The following is a 17,571-nucleotide window of genomic DNA, read 5'->3' as shown; positions in this document are numbered from 1 at the left end:
GTGTGTGTGTGTATAAATGTTTGTGCTATCTTTGTAATATATAATAGATATTTTCCTTTGAGTATTTTTATCTTTCTCTTTCCCTGGAATTCCCAAGCATGTAGAGTCAAAGTTTTAGACTTTTCACAAAAGACTGATCTTGTCTGAATATAGGTAAGTACACTGAATTCCAAGAGAGACTATTTTTTTTTCATATATATTATCATAAAAGAACAATTATCAACTAAATTGGAAATTCATTTTAAACTTTACATATAAATATAAACATGTATGTTAGGATTATATTCTTAAATAGCTTTAGAACAGTGTTTGAAAAAGCCATCTTTATTGGTTTTATTTTATTAAATTTTGTAAGTAAATGAAAAGGGTCAATAAGATGAAATCATATATCCCTATTCCCAATAATCCTTTTTAATTGGTAATAATTCACAGGCATTTAACACCTGACCCACATAAATTGCCAATGTCCATTCACTATAATAACTGAATGTTGATGAGAATTGAGATGAGTTTTTAATGTTGAAACTTTGTACACTGCAATAATATCACAAACATAAAGCCTCTTTAAATTGCACTATTCCTTTTTCAAATTTTTTAAATTCTCTTAAATGTAATGGTTTCATTATAATTGTTCTAATGTTGTTAGGAGAATATTAAGTAAACTATTAAAAAGAAACAAAACATATACAAAAGATTAGATAGTAAAAGCTTGAAACCAAGCCATTCCATATAAAGACTAAATTAACTTGGGGAGGAAGATGAACAAAATAAGAAGAAATGAATGATAGCACTACATGTGTCATTGCTTGCCTATAAAAATGAAGACCCCATATTAGTTATCCCATTTTTTAGTAAATGTAAAAAACTAATAACTACACAAATTGACAAAAGTATCTTGTTGTTTCTTTCACACAATTAAAAGCCAAATATGAAACAGGGTAATGGAAGTAGGTGTGTACTAACGTTAAGTATATGTACAGAAAAAAAATTAACATAGCAGGTCTGAGACTGCTATAGTTAAACATGCCTGCTTACAAGTCTGGTCCTTACCTGGCATTTGAGACTTGGATTTTGAGAGAGTCCCCATGATTATCTGACTGATAGGAATGTTCACTGCATATAAACTGTTTGTATAAATAATGTGGTTTATGCTGAACACCTGCTTTTCTTTGGGGATTCTAGAATTTTGGTGTGTGCTAGGCACTGACTTCTGATAAAAATCCTGGTCTGCTAGACTCAAAATGACCTTCCTTAGAAGATAACATTTCATTTATGATGTCACAACTTATTGGCAGAGGAATTAAGGGTGTATGTCAAACTCCAGTGGGAGAGGACTCTAGGAAGCCTGCACCTGGTTTCCTTTGGACTTTACCATATGCACACGTTCCCTTTGCTAATTTTGCTTCATATACTCTCACTATAATAAATCATAGCCACAAGCAAGATTATATGCTGAGTGCTGTGAACTATCCTAGTGCATCACAAAACTTGAAGGTAGTTTTGAAAATCCCCAACATGATATAAAAATATTATATTTAAAAAATTTATCTTTATTGTTGAAAGTATTACAGATGTCCCACCTTTTTTCCCCTCCTCCCCAATCCCATCCCTTCCCCAGGCTAATTTTGAAATATGAAGAAAACTGCCTATACCATGACACTGAAACCTTAGATAAATTTCTTCTTTGGAGCCCCAGGTGTTAATATTTAATGATGAATAATCAGTTATTCTACTAACCATTATAAAAAACATAAAAATGAATGAATAAAATGTAGTCTGGATTTCCTATACACAAAAGGAATTCTTACTGCTCATCAGGCCAGCAGAAAGTGGATGACAGGAGGGAGATTTAAGAATTTGGAACATGAATATAGCAATGTGCTATTTATGAAAAATTAACAATTGAATGGATCCTAACATCTTCAGTGAAGACTTTACAAAACATTATAACCATTAATTAAATCTCTTATGTACCAAAAAGTTTAATCTTATTCTCTATCGGAACTTTTTTTAATTTTTATTTTTAATATATCTTTATTGATTTCAGAGAGAGGAAGGGAGAGGGAGAGGAAGAGATAGAAACATCTATGATGACAGAGTCATCACTGATCAACTGCCTCCTGCAGGCCCCCAACTGGGGATCAAGTCCACAACCCGGGCATATGCCCTGACTGGGAATTGAACCGTGATCTACTAGATCCTACGTCGATGCTCAACTACTAAGCCATGCCCGGCCAGTTGGAACTTTTTATTTAAATCCTCACCCTGAGGATATTTTTACCATTGCTTTTCAGAAAAGGTGGAGGGAGGAGGGAAAGAGGGAGAGAGAGAGAGAGAGAGAGAGAAACATCAATGTGAGAGAGACACATTGATGGGTTGCCTCCTGCATGCACCCTGGCCAGGGCCTGGGTTTAAGCCTATAACCAAGGTACGTGCCCTTGGCTGGAATTGAACTGGTACCCTTCAGTCTGCGGGCTGATGCTCTAATCACTGATGCAAACTGGCTAGGGACCTAGTGGAACTTTAAAAGACATTTACAACCCGGCTTAGTGTGGCTCAGCAGTTGAGCATAGACCTAGGATCCAGGAGATCACGATTCGATTCCCACTCAGGGCATATGCCCAGGTTGCGGGCTCGATCCCCAGTCAGGGGACGTGCAGGAGGCAGCCCATCAATGATGACTCTCTCATCACTGATGTTTCAACTCTCTCTCTCCCTCTCCCTTCCGCTCTCTGAAACCAATAAAGGTATATTTCAAAAAATAAAATAAAAGACATTTACAATAAATTATTTATATGAAAGAAAAAGGGCAATTACTATATGCATTTCAGAAATTAGTCTATAAATAGTATTACTGCTAGAAGCTACTCAATAAACAAACATGTTTATACATATATAGTAAACAAAAATTTGTGATTATCAAGAAATACACTTATTTTCCTACAGCTATTTGACATGTAGCCTCTTCGTAAGATATAAACACAAATAACACTAATTCATTATCTTCTTGCATTCTTCAATAAACAGACAAAAATATTTTCATTTAACCATACCTTAACTATTTCTTCAATAAAACAAATGTGAGAAACAGGATCTCTCTTCTTGGCTAATATTTTTTGTAGATGTTGTACCTAAAAAGTTGAAGAGAAGGAGAATGTATAGAATTGAGTATTTTCAAATGAAACAAGTGTGCAGAAAAAGCAAAGGAAGGGAATTGGCATTTTGCCACAGCCTTTCCATACCCGATAATCAACTAATGTAGTTATTTTGAATGCTCAGAGATTTTAAGAAACCTGCCCACGGTCACACAACTTGAAATAACCAGGAGTTAATCCATAATTAACATATTTTCACTCTCTAAAATATTTACCTGTCCACAAACAGTACAAATATGATCCACAAGTTTTTCCATATTGGTCCAGAGGGAAGCACGAAAAGCTGCAGTATTTCCTGGGGTTGGCATGGTAGATCGTCCAGGTCCTCCTGTTTATATGAGACAAAGAAATATAAAAATAAAATTTCCAATTATAACAACTGTATGTTATTATTAAAAGCATATACAGCCAAGTGGCTCCGTTAGTTAGAGCAGTGTTGAGATACACCAAGGTTGTGGGTTTGATCGCTGGACAGGGCACATACAAGAATCAACCAGGTGGTTAAGAAGATGGCAGCATTGTGAGAAGAAGCAGAGTGCCGCTGCTCCCAGCCACGGACTCGATTTACTCCTAAAATTCTACACAACCAGCTTGGAAAAACCAGAGAAATATCCTGAGTGGACATATTGAGAGTAGGGAGCACTGAAGAAACATCATAGAGTCTGGTAAGAGAGGGGGATGTAGAAGGGGGAATCCCCGAAGCCTGTGCTGGGCTCCAAGCCCTGAGGGTTAGAGGCTGCAAAGCTCCTTCCCTTGGGAATGTGGACTGGCATCCAAGCAGGGATCTCACACCTGGAGCTGAGGAGAGGGGAAGGAGCGCCCCGTGCAGAGGGCAGAGGGACCCAGGGGAACGGTGAGTCCACGAGGAGGGGAAGGCGCCTTCCTAGCGAAACAAAGCTCCTAAAATCAGTCTCAATTGCCTTCTTATGCACAGGGTGATGACCATGAAAAAGGCTGTCCCAAAGTGTGTGGCACCAGAGTTGAAAGGGACCAGAGGTCTGTACTCAGCAGCCACATACAGGAACCCTCTGCCTTCCTGTAAGGCACTGTGTTGAGCCCCAGAAAGCATTTGATCTGTGTGGCACAAGGAAGGGGAAGAGAGCCCTCCCACCGCCAGAGATGGACTAGAGCTACTGAGGGAGGAAATTTTCCTTCAGCCACCTGAGTGCTCCTTGGGGTGATTCTGGGATTTTTGACCAGCCCTGAGGGGTGCTGTGGTGGCACACATGGAGCTACCTCAGCTTTACTGAGATGAACAGTGCAGGGGAGCTCCACGGGGCTGACTTCGTGACCTCTCCGGCTTGATGACTAGGTGCAGGGATGGTGGGACCTTGCAGGGCGGATTCTGTGCTTGTGTGTTACATTGTGCGTTTTGAGTTTTTGATTGCCGAACGTGCATCCACCTTCCTGGCTTGCATTGGGGAGACTGACGAGCAGAAGCTGGGATTTGTGTCTGAATAGTGGAGTGTTTGAAATATGCACCCCGTTTGATGAGCCAACCAGATCTGGGAAAGGAGGGGTGGAACACGCCTACCTCTTCTCCAGGCTGGGAGCACCACCCCCAAAAGGAAAGGGGCTGGTTCAGCTCACTAAAGCCCCAGATATCCCCCAAAGTGTACAGTCCTGAGGGGAAAGGGAAAACAGCTCACAGGAGGACATTACAAGAATAAGACTCTCAGGGACTATTGTTTGGGAACTGGAGGAAAAGCTGAAAACCATTGCCGGGGGCTGGGCAGGAAAAGTGCTTACAGAATTGTTCTTAATTGAACCCACTGAGCCCAGGCTGCTGAATCAGCCCATACAGAAAAGGCAAGAGACTGAATTCAATCTGAACCTGCAGAAGGCCACTGCATGGGGAACTAGAATTGGAGGATAGGGTAGAGACTAAGGAGCTGGCTTTGAAACAGAGACTAACTTCCCCACCCTGAGTACCTGACAGCAAAACCTCTAATTAAAGGGAGAAATATCCTGAACTACACTAGCTGGCCTGCACCCTAAACATTCTTCAGAAGACTCTGGAGTTAGACCAAGCGATCACAAGGGGGAGGCAAAATAGCTGACAAGTGGAGGTGGGTCACAAAGAGCCTCAGATCAACCAACTAAGGACACCAAAGCCAAACCTGGACAGCTCCTGACATTGGCTGATACACAAGTACCTCCCAGGAGAACTGAAATCAGGGTACAAACAATGAGCTGCAGACAACATAAGCTGCCCAGATGAAACGCACCTGCTTGACTTTTTTTTTCCTTAGGAAAAAAAGAGAAAAGAAAAAAAATTTTTCATTTCCTTAGGAAAAAAAGAAAAGAAAAAAAATTTTTCATTTTAAATTTTTAATTTTTTAATTCTTAAATCTTTAAATTAATTTTTAAAAAAACTTGTTTTGCTTTGCTTTTTTCCTTTTTTTCACTTTGTTTTATCTTGTTCTAATTGTTTTATCTCTGCTTAATTGCTAGGACATGATCATTATAACCAATAAGTTTACCCCTTTTCTCTATAGTTTCCACTATATCTCTTATGGGAATCCCTAAGTGCCCTTACTTCATCTCTTCCTCTCCCTTCTCTTTCCATTGGAATAACTTTTTTTTTTCTTTTTTTCCCTTTCTTTTCTTTTTCTCCCTTCCATATTCCTGTACTCTTGTTTGTTAGTTTCTGTTTATCTCTTTATCGTATTTTTATTTTTTCATTTTCAACAATTATCCTATTCCTGCAATCAACCCTTAATTTTTTCCTCACCCTTCCTTCAGAATCTTTTCCCTGATCCTATTATCTCCCAGGAGCTTCTTTATTCCTTACATTTTATTTCTCATTTGTTATTTTTTAGTTACTATTAGCAATAATATCCTTTTCTCTCTTTCTCTCTATTTCATTTTCTCTCTCTCTCTTTTTTTCCCTTTCTTTAGCTTTAGCATTTGTGTTCTCACTTCATTATTCCAGTTCTGTTTCCACTTGGGATGTTTTCATTGTAATTGTCAGGGTATTTTGTTGGATACTGGCCTGTTTCCTGGCAGTTTGGTTGTGTATTGTATTGCCCTGCCAGCACCCATACAACAGCTCACACAATGAGGTTGGGGCTGAGACACACAATTAGCCAACCTGAGAGGACAGTCCTCCCAAGAACTGGTCAACAACATTCTAGACCCAATCGGAACAGAAGAGCCGAAAGAACCCACAAAAGGGACACCTACAAAAGGGACATGACTAGAGCAAAGAGCTCAGAAGTATAAGGAAAACACACCTCTGGGCTACACTCGACACACACTACAAAATCCCACCCCACAAGACTGGAGACTGCAAATATATCTAATATACAAATACAAACACTAAGAGCCACCAAAATGGGGAGACAAAGAAACAAACCTCCCAACTAAAGAAAAGGAAAAATTGCCAGAAAAAGACGTTGAGTAGATGGATTAAGAAAGTTATCAGAAACAGAATTCAGGGTAATGATTATAAAGATTCTCAAGGAAATTAATGAGAAAAAAAAGACACTTAATGGTAAGGTCCAGGACCTTAGTGAAAACATGAAAAAAGAGATAAATACCATAAATAAGAATCAGGCAGTAATGAAGACTACTATAACTGATATAAAAAATACACTGGAAGGAATTAAAAGCAGGCTCAATGAAGCAGAGGATAGAATAAGTGACTTAGAAGATAAGGTAGAAAAAAGTCAATCAAGAACAGCAAAAAGAAAAAACATTTAAAAAGCATGAGGACAGTCTAAGGGAGCTTTGGGACAACATAGAGAGAAACAACATTCGCATCATATGGGATACAAATGGGGAGGAAAGAGAGCAAGGGATAAAGAACTTGGTGGAGGAAATAATGAAAGAAAACTTCCCTAGGCTGGTGAGGGAGAAAGCCACAGAAGTTTAGGAAGCACAGAGGGTTCCAAACAAGAGGGACCCAAAGAGATCCACTCCAAGACACATCATAATTAAAATGGCAAATGTCCAAAACAAACAGAGAATATTAAGGGCTGAAAGAGAGAGACAAGCCATGACTTATAAGGGAACCCCCATAAGACTGACATCAGACCTTTCAACAGAAACTCTTCAGGACAGAAGGGAGTGGGCATGAAGTTCTCAAAGTAATGAAAAGCAAGAACATGCAACCAAGATTGTTTTATCCAGCAAGGCCATCATTTAAAACTGAAGGTGAAATAAAGAATTTCCCAGACAAAAAAGGGCTGAAGGAGTAAAAGCAAACCAGCATTGTGAGAAATGCTAAAAGGACTGCTCTAAGAAAAAGAAGATATATTGAGAGAAAGGCACACGAGCATAAAGGGAGAAAATCACATTAAATAAGTATCTATCAATAGTAACCTTAAATGAAAACAGAACAAATGCTCCAATCAAAAGACACAGGGTAGCTGAATGGATTAGAAAACAGGACCCAAATATATGCTGTCTACGAGAACCACCTGAGAGCAAAAGATTCACACGGGCTAAAAGTGAAGGGACAGAAAAAATACTCCATGCAAATGGAAATGAAAAAAAAAAAAAGCTGGAGTAGCAATACTGATTTCTGACAAAATAGACTTCAAAATAAAGATAATAAGAGACAAAGATGGTCACTACATGATACTAAAGGGACAATCCAACAGGAGGAAATAACCCTTATAAATGTATATGCACCCAATATAGGAGAACCTACATATATAAAAAATTTCTTGGTGGACTTTAAGGGGGAGATCAACAGCAACACAATCATAGTGGGGAATTTAACACCCCACTGTCAGCATTGAACAGATCATCAAGACAAAAAATCAACAAGGAAACACAGAACTTAAATGAAACACTAGATTTAATGAATTTAATTGACATTTACAGAACATTTTATCCCAAAGCAGCAGAATACACATTCTTCTCAAGTTCACATGGAACATTCTCAAAAATAGACAACAAAATAGGGCACAAGGCAAGTCCCTAGAAATTCACGAAGACTGAAATCATATCAAGCATCTTCTCAGATCACAATGGCATAAAACTAGAAATCAACCACTATAAAAAAACTCAAAAATATTCAAACACACGGAGGCTAAACTGCACGTTATTAAACAATGAATGGGTTACCAATGAGATCAAGGAAGAAATCAAACACTTCCTGGAATAAAACAAAAATGAACAGACAACAACCCAAAATCTATGGGACACGGCGAAAGCAGTCCTGAGAGAAAAGTTTATAGCAGTACAGGCATACCACTAGAAACAGGAAAAAGCTCTACTAAACCATCTAACACAACAAGTAAAAGACCTAGAAAGAGAACAGCAAGAAAAGCCCCAAGGAAGTAGAAGGAAGGAAATAATAAAGATCAGAGCAGAAATTAATGACATAGATACTAAAAAAAAACAAAAAAATCAATGAAATCAAGAGCTAGTTCTCTGAAAAGATAAATAAGATTGATGCAACTTTAGCAAGACTTGCCAAGAAACAAAGAGAGAGGACTCAAATACATGAAATCAGAAATGAAAGAGGTGATATAACTCACCCAACAGAAATACAAAGGATCGTAAGAAAATACTATGAGCAACTATATGCCAACACACTGAACAACATGGGTGAAATGGACAAATTCCTAGAAGCGTACAATCTTCCAAAGCTGAATCAGGAAGAGGCATAAAACCTGAATAGGCCGATAACAACTAATGAAATTGAAGCAGTAATCAAAAAACTCCCAGCAAACTAAAATCTGGGACCAGATAGATTTACAGGAGAATTTTACCAAACATTCAAAAAATAATTAACACCTATTCTACTCAAACTATTCCAGAAAATTCAAGAGGAGGGAAAACTCCCAAACTCTTTTTATGAGGCCAGCATCATCCTAATACCAAAATCAGATAAAGATATTACAAAGAAAGAAAATTACAGGCCAATATCCCTGATGAACACAGATGCTAAAATCCTCAGTAAAATACTAGCAAACCAGATCCAGCAATATATTAAATAGATCATACACCACAACCAAGTGGGATTTATTCCAGGGATGCGAAGCTGGTTACAACATCCACAAATCAATAAACGTGATACATCACATAAACAAAATGAAGGACAAAAATCATATGATCATATCTATAGACGCAGAAAAGCATTCAACGAAATCCAGCACCCATTTCTGATAAAAACTCTCAGCAAAGTGGGAATAGAGGGATCATACGTCAACATAATAAAGGCCATATGCGACAAACCTACAGCCATCATCATACTTAAAGGTCAAGAACTAAAACCATTTCTCTTAAAAACAGGAACAAGACAGGGATGTCGACTTTCACCACTCTTATTCAACATAGTATTATTGGAAGTCCTTGCCACAGCCATCAGAGAGGAGGAAACATAAAAGATATCCAAATTGGAAAGGAGGAAGTAAAACTGTCATTATTTGCAGATGACATGATACTGTACATAGAAAACCCTAAGGACTCCATCAAAGTACCTTCATTTGAAAAATGATTTCGGCAAGGTAGCTGGACACAAAATTATCATCCAGAAATCGATGGCATTCTTATACACCAATAATAACTCTCAGAAAGAGAAACTCAAAAAACAATACCACTTACCATTGCAACTAAAAAAATAAGATTCCTAGGAATAAACTTTACCAAGGATGTAAAAGACCTGTACTTGGAAAACTACAGGTCACTGAAAAAAGAAATAGAGGAAGATATAAAGAAGTGGAAAAATATACAATGCTCGTGGATTGGAAGAATTAATATCATTAAAATGTCCATGCTACCCAAAGCAATTTATAGATTCAATGCATTTCCTATTAAAATACCAACAGCATATTTCACAGAGCAAGAACAAATATTCCAAAAATTTATACGGAACCAAAAAAGACCCTGAATAGTCGCAGTCATCTTGAGAAAGAATAATGGAGTGGGAGGGATCACTTTGCCCAATATCAAACTGTACTACAAAGCCACTGTAATCCAAACAGCCTGGTATTGGTACAACATAAGACATACAGATCAATGGAACAGAACAGAGACCCCAGAAATAGACCCACGCCATTATGGTAAGTTAATATTTGACAAAGGAGGCAAGAACATAAAATGTAGTAAAGACACTCTCTTCAATAAATGATGCTGGGAAAATTGGACAGCTACATGCAAAAAAATGAAACTAGACCACCAACTTACAGCATACACAAAAATAAACTCAAAATGGATAAAAGACCTAAATGGAAGTCGCGAAACCATAAAAATTCTGGAAAAAAATATAGGCAGTAAAGTCACAGACATCTCACATAGTAGAATTTTCACTGATACATCTCCTAGGGCAACAGAAACAAAAGAAAAAATAAACAAATCAGACTACATCAAAGTAAAAAGCTTCTGCACAGCAAAAGAAAACAGCCTCAAAATACAAAGGAACCCCACAGTATGGGAGAACATATTTGCCAAGGATGTATCTGATAAGGGGCTAATCTCCAAAGTGTACAAATAATTCATACAACTCAACAAGAGAAAAACAAACAATCCAATTTAAAAATGGGCAAAGGACCTTAATAGACACTTCTCCCAGGAGGACATACAGATGGCCAAGAGAAATATGAAAAAATGCTCAATTTCGCTAATCATCAGAGAGATGCAAATTAAAACCACAAAGAGGTATCACTTCACACCTGTAAGAATGGCTACCATTAAGAAATCAACAAATGGCATGTGCTGGCGAGGATGTGGAGAAAGGGGAACCCTGGTACACTGCTGGTGGGAATGCAGACTGGTGCAGCCACTATGGAAAACAGTATGGAAGTTCCTCAAAAAATCAAAAATAGAACTGTCTTTTGACCCAGTGGTCCCACTTCTAGGAATATATCCTAAGAATCCTGAAGTACTAATCAGAAATAATATATGAACCCCTATGTTCATAGTAGTGCAATTTATAATAGCTAAGATCTGGAAACAGCCCAAGTTCCCATCAGTAGATGAGTGGATTAAAAAGCTGTGGGACATTTACACTATGGATTACTATGCAGCTGTAAAGAAAAGGGATCTCTTACCCTTGGAACAGTATAGATGGACCTGGAAAATATTATGCTAAGCCAAATAAGCTAGTCAGAGAAAGACAAACATCACATGATCTCACTTATATGTGGAATCTAAGGAACTTAATAAAACTGATGGATAGAAAAGACTCAATGACATGGAAGTATGGATCAGACTGACTAATCACAGAGGTGGGTGGGTGGAGGGGGAGAGAGTAACCAAAGAATTTATATGGATATATGCATAACGCAAGGACACAGACAATGGTGTGGTGAGGGACTGAGGAGGGGGGTGGGGCAGGGTAGAACGGGTCAATGGGGATAAAAAGAGACATCTGTAATATTTTGAACAATAAATAAATAAAGAAAAAAGAATCAATGAATGAATGCATAAATAAGTGAAACAAAATAATACTGATCATAATGGATTATAAAACATTGATCCATGAGTTTATAGCGAAAACTCATGTTTAAAAGGATGGGAAGTGCTGTTTACCAAAGAGTGTCAGTTAATAAATGCAGAATTAGAAAAAAATTACCATTTTGAAACTACTAGTAAAGTAGTTAATGAGAGAAAGATTATCATTGGATACTAAAACACTAGGAGAAATGTTACAGGAAAGAGGATATTCATATGGTCTCAAAATATGTGCCACAATTACTTACCAATTACAAAGAAAAGAGAGTACTTTTGCAAGGAGCAATTGGGCTTGCACCACAGTACCAGTGATTTCATTTACCATCAGCAATTATGAGACAGACTAACATAATTTTGGTGCTTCCTGGTATGATGTAATGAGGAATACACATCACCACCTTACCAGTTTGTTTACCCTGAATGTAATCATGAAGAAACAATCAGATAAATCCAGACAAATTGAGACATATTAATGCCACAAAAGATAAAAAAAAGAGAAAACATAAGCAATAGAAAAGCATAATGCCTCACTGGTTCAAGTTGAGGGAAATCCAGCTATAAAAAATATTTTTGGAAACAATTGAAAAATGTTAAATATGAATTACATACTAAATAATATTAGTGTATCTGTTAAATTTCTTGAGATTGATATCTAAGAATGTTACTCTTTGTATTACACACACACACAGCTATTTGTACAGGTTTAAAATGTTTCAACCTAAAAATAAGGAATTTTAATCTCAAATTGAAAAGTATGAATTTCAATACAAACTAAGCTTCAAAACCAGGCAGTACAAGAGCTCATCAGTGATTAGAAAGTCCATGCTGCCTTTAAGGAGGGCAAAAAAATAAAAAAAACCGGAGGCTGTGTTTTTAAGCTGCTTTACTCTAGCTTTTCAACAATTCTGTTTAGAAAAGAATTGTATGTACCTTTAGTAATGAGATACTCTAATTATTTTTACTCTGAAAATTGAAAATAAAAAAGAGAAACATATAGAAAAGAGATATTGGTTTTAAAAATATAATTCCTGTTTGAAATCTAGGTCTAATTAATTTTTAAAATTATTTGCACAGTTTTGCAAAGAATATTAAGGAAAAATATACAGGGAATAGAGAGGTAATACTGAAACAATCTGCAATTGTCTCATGTTATACACTTGTAATGGCAAGGAAAGGCTATGTCCTGTCTTTGTCAAAACTAAAAATAGTAATAAAATTCCTGGACTACGTACAACTTGGTTTTATTATAAAGAATTATGGGATGCATCAACCCATTACCCTCAAAATAAATACCAGCAGAAATACAAGAAGATACTATTTTCTGCTCATATTTACTTTGGAGAAACTGAGATACAGGAAAATAAGATCACAGTCACAGGTTTGATTACTTCTAGAGGCTTTATTTTTCTTACTTATAGCTTAGTACTTAAAATTTTTATTCTCATAAGCTAAATACATCTCGCTGAAGATATAAATATGAAAGAAATAATCAACTGAACACAGGACAGCTATGGAAAGGAAGGGAAGAAAGAATAATTAAAAGAAAAACAGATGCCATTATTAGCTTATGGAGGGCTCATGAAACAAATAGTGTCATAAACTCATGAAACAAATTGTCAAAAACTAAGTTTTACTGAAGTGATAGAAGAAACTGAAAAGTCCTCAAAGAAATAATACTTAAGAGTGATTTCCAGTTGTTATAGTGGAATAAAATAAAATAATTTTCCTACTTTCATCCCTTGAAGAACAATGAAAAGAAGAGAATAAAGTAGAGCAAAGCATCTTCAAAAAATCTAAATTAAAACTTCAAACAGGATTATGAAGCATATGTCCCAAATGCTGTAGGTAAATCAAAATGAACAAGGAACCAGATAGTTGACATCTAAGGCCATTAACAATGAACAAATTGATCTTAAAATCAATTTTAAGAATTTAGACAGGCTATCCAATGATTCTTTGCTTAGAGTTGAGATGGATAAGATGGTTGAGGGAAGAAGCTAGTTATGTGTTCATGTTGGAGAGTGGCAAAGAAAGAAAACCTGAAAAAGAAATTATAATAAAATGTTAATGGCATCATATAAGAATTAGCACTCTAGCTTGGGGAGACTACTAGAGGTAAAATGAGGTGAAAGAAGAAATAAAAACAGAGATTATGAGGTTTCTGTACAGAAACTGCTTAAAGGCTTTACTGGGACTCATGCTAAGTTCCAGGATAGTCCAAAATTGGAGAAAAGTGTGTCCAAGGTGGAAAGAAATAAAAATTGGTGAACTGTTACACTAGATGACAATGGGGAAAAGTGGAATAAAAATTGTTAAGAGAGTAACTTAAAATAGAGTAAGGAGGCTATTAAGAAAGTGGAGCCTAGGCACATCTTACACCTCAGTTTTCAGAGCTGCTAGTAAGTTGCTAAACCTGTTGCTAAACTCAGCTCAAGGTGGAGTCATAAACATCCTGGAATTACAGTTGCCCCATGGCCGAATATCAGCGATTTTCAACTGGTGTGTGGAAAGAGGAACACTAGTGTCCTAGGAGAATTTTTAAAACATGCAATACCTGACTATTTAGTCTGGGGCACTGACCTCTTTTCCCTTAGATTACCAAATAAAAAAATTACAGCAGCCAACACAACAGCTGTCTGGTGTGAATGAATCAAAATTATACCTGCTTTTTTTTTTTTTGGTCAGGTTGTCAAAAAATATATTTTTTAGTGTGCCACAGAATTTTAGTAATTAATTTATGTGTGCCATGAAACAATAAAAGTTGAAAATGCATATATGGATTTTACTTCCTTCCTTATAGTTTTTGCCTCCCTTATTTGCATTTTGAAACTAACCTAGCCAGCAATCCTTCATTTGCATGAAAGAATTATATTTTATGAGTTTTGTCTTTATAAACCCTGCCTTTCTTTGTTCTCTCCAGAGCACAGTTTGGGTTGCTACCTAAATCTGCATCTCGGGGGTTCTAATCCTTTAAGATCCCAAATGCACTTTTAATTTGTTTTACAACTTCAAATTTTTATTGGTTAACATTAGACAACAAACCTAAATCAAAATTATACACTCTCCCAGTCTACAACCAATTCCATATTATTCTTCATGGAACAAGCAGTACCTTTCAAGGATGAACAGTAATCAGAAACAAAGCAACATGAAACCTAACACATATATTGAGGTGGGAGTTAGGGGGAAGGGAGGAGGAAAGAAATAAAGGAAAAGGTGATGATAAACATAGGAAAAAAAAATTCCCAAAGGAAACAACAGGAAGGGTTACTAAGTTTTCCGCTGTCTCAAATTAATCAGAGGAAACACTCTCAGTGTGAATATATAACAAAGATTAAGACCACATTAGTCCAGCTCAGTGGTTGCGCACTGACCTAAGATCCAGAAGATCATGGTTCGATTCCCGGTCAGGGCACATTCCCGGGTTGTGGGCTAGATCCCCAGTAGGGGGTATGCAGGAGGCAGCTGATCAGTGAATCTCTCTCATTATTAATGTTTCTCTCTCTCTCTCCCCCTTCCTTCCTCTCTCTGAAATCAATAAAAACATATTTAAAAAAAAAGATTAACACTACATTAGAAAAAACCATATAATTATCAAGGGTGAAAACACAATCAGACATGAGAAATAGGCAAGAGGAAATCATACAAATTAAATAAAGTACAAAGATATAAAATATAATTTAGGAGAAGATACTAAAAATGAAAAACAAGACGTGATATATGCATAAGATTCCTAAAAAGGAGAAAAATATTGCAATGTACAACAGAGGTAAACTTTTCTATAAAAGAAACTATTCTAACTCAGAAAAAATAGATATAGAACATTCAGTCTCAAAATATATCCTAAAAATATTACAGAACTTTAAAGGTAAAGAAAAAACAATTTAGAAATCAAAGAAAAAATAAGTGAGCTATGTGAGCTATACAATCTGATTAGCAATTCCACTTCTGGTTCCACATGTAAGGAGCGTGGAAGTTACCACTCTGTCCTAACAACAAATAAAAAGCTGAATAGCCCTGGATGGTTTTTCTCAGTGGTTACAGCATGGGCCCAGGGACCGAAGAGTCTCAGTTTGGAATACCAGTCAAGAGCACATACCTGGGATGCAGGTGTCAATCCAGGCCCAGTTTGGGGGCCTGTGGGAGGCAACCAATCGATGTGTCTCTCTCACATCGATGTTTCTCTCTCTCTCTCTCTCTCTCTCTCTCTCTCTCCCCGACTCCCTTCCACTCTAAAAAAACCAGTGGAAAAAATATCCTTGGGTGAGGATTAAAAACAAAAACAAAAAACCTGCACAGATTGAAAAATCAACACTCTTCTTGGACCCAGAAGAGAGGGGCGGACATATGGCAAATCACTGCTGCTCCCGAAATTATAAAGATCTACAAGCAAACATGGAGTTGCTGCTTATCAAAGCAGAGCCTCTCTAGCAGAAACCACTGAGGGAACCAGTACCATGGTAGAAAAACCAGAATGGTAGCTGATGAATTGCTAGAGGGTCAATGTGGACAATTCTGAGAGTTAAAAACTCCAGGGGTACCCAGTCACAGAGGGAAGCTACAATATTGAGATTTCTCTTCAGGAGCCTGACTAGGTCCCTACAGTGAATATTGGAGAAAAATCCCCTCATGCTTCCAGAGGAGGAGAGCAAAAAGAATCATTTTGAAATATGCCAGAGCACTCTGTTCTTAATAAGGCCTGCTCTCAGGAGATACTAATTAACCAAGCCTTATCAGCTGGGATATTACCACAGTCTAACTGACCTGGAGTATGGAACTACCCAACTCCAGCCTACCCTAATCATCCTTTCCCACCTAAAGGAAAAAAAAATGTAAAACACTTGTGAAGTTCACAAAACAAAGGTATAGGGCTCATTAAAACAGTGAGACCTAATAATAGCTCTATAGAATGCTTTCCCTCCCCACATATCTTACCACCACAGTAAAGGCCTATTTACAGTAATTACTTTTACCAAGAAAAAAGTTAACAGACATATTAAAAGGCAAAAAACGCCCTGCCAGGAGTGGCTCAGTGGTTGAGCATCGACCTAGGATCCAGGCGATCGGGGTTCGATTCCCGGTCAGGGCACAGCTGATTAATGACTCATCATTAATCTTTCTATCTCCTCTCTCCCTCTCCCTTCCTCTCTCTGAAATCAATAAAGATATATTAAAAAAAAAAAAAAAGACAAAAAACACAATCTTAAGCAGAGCAATGATCAGAACCAGACATGGTAGGGATGTTGGAATTATCAGACTAAGCATTTAAAATAACATAGATTAATATGCTAAGGGCTCTAATGGACAAGATAGCATGCAAGAACAGATGAGCAATTTAAGCAAATAGATGAAAATGTTAAGAAAAAAACAAAGAAATGCTAGAGATATAAAGCACTGTAATAGAAATGAAGCATGCCTTTGATGGGCTTATTGGAGACTGGAGGCAACTGAGGAAAGACTCTATGAGCTGAGGATATGCCATTAAAATCCTCAAACACTGTAAAGGAAAGATGATAAACACTGAAAAATAAAAAGAACAGAACAATCAAGGACTGTGAGACTACTACAAATGGTGTAATATACAAATAATGGTAATACCAGAAGAAGAAAGACAGAAAGGAACAGAAGAATATTTGAGACAACAATGACTTAGAATTTTCCCAAATTAATGTCAGACACGAAACCACAGATCCATGAAGCTCAAAAGCACCAAGCTGGATGAATACATATTTAAAAAAATATATATACACTTATGTATACCATTTTCAAATTACAGAAAGTCAAAGTTGAGGAACAAAGATGGGAATTAAATCCAGCCTCTCAGAAATCATCCAAGAAAGACAGAGTGGGACGTTGAGAGAGTATTTTCATGTTGAGGCTTTTTCAGTCAAACAAAAATTGAGGGACTTTGTTGCCAACAGACCCATTCTGGTAGGGGATGTTGATAATAGGGAAGGCTATGCATGTATAAAGACAGGGGTATATGGGAAATCTCTGTTACCTTCCT

At 37.0% G+C, this 17,571-nt stretch overlaps 1 protein-coding gene across 2 annotated transcripts in view; it reads right to left on the bottom strand.

Moving 5' to 3' along the window:
- COG5 (component of oligomeric golgi complex 5) overlaps nucleotides 1-17,571 on the bottom strand; it is a 324,571-nt gene that overhangs the window by 140,693 nt on the left and 166,307 nt on the right. For both annotated transcript variants that reach the window (XM_081146842.1, XM_081146843.1), the window contains exons 9-10: nucleotides 3,371-3,483; nucleotides 3,054-3,131 (exon numbers count right to left, since the gene is read on the bottom strand). In XM_081146842.1, the coding sequence (XP_081002968.1) occupies nucleotides 3,054-3,131; nucleotides 3,371-3,483 (191 nt within the window). The remainder of the gene's footprint in view (nucleotides 1-3,053; nucleotides 3,132-3,370; nucleotides 3,484-17,571) is intronic.

The sequence above is a fragment of the Miniopterus schreibersii genome, assembly GCF_964146895.1.
Source record: "Miniopterus schreibersii genome assembly, chromosome: 9".
In the NCBI taxonomy this organism is placed as follows: Eukaryota; Metazoa; Chordata; class Mammalia; order Chiroptera; family Miniopteridae; genus Miniopterus; species Miniopterus schreibersii.
The sequence above is the reverse complement of the archived record's forward strand: the minus strand, read 5'-3'. Positions and strand labels throughout refer to the sequence as shown.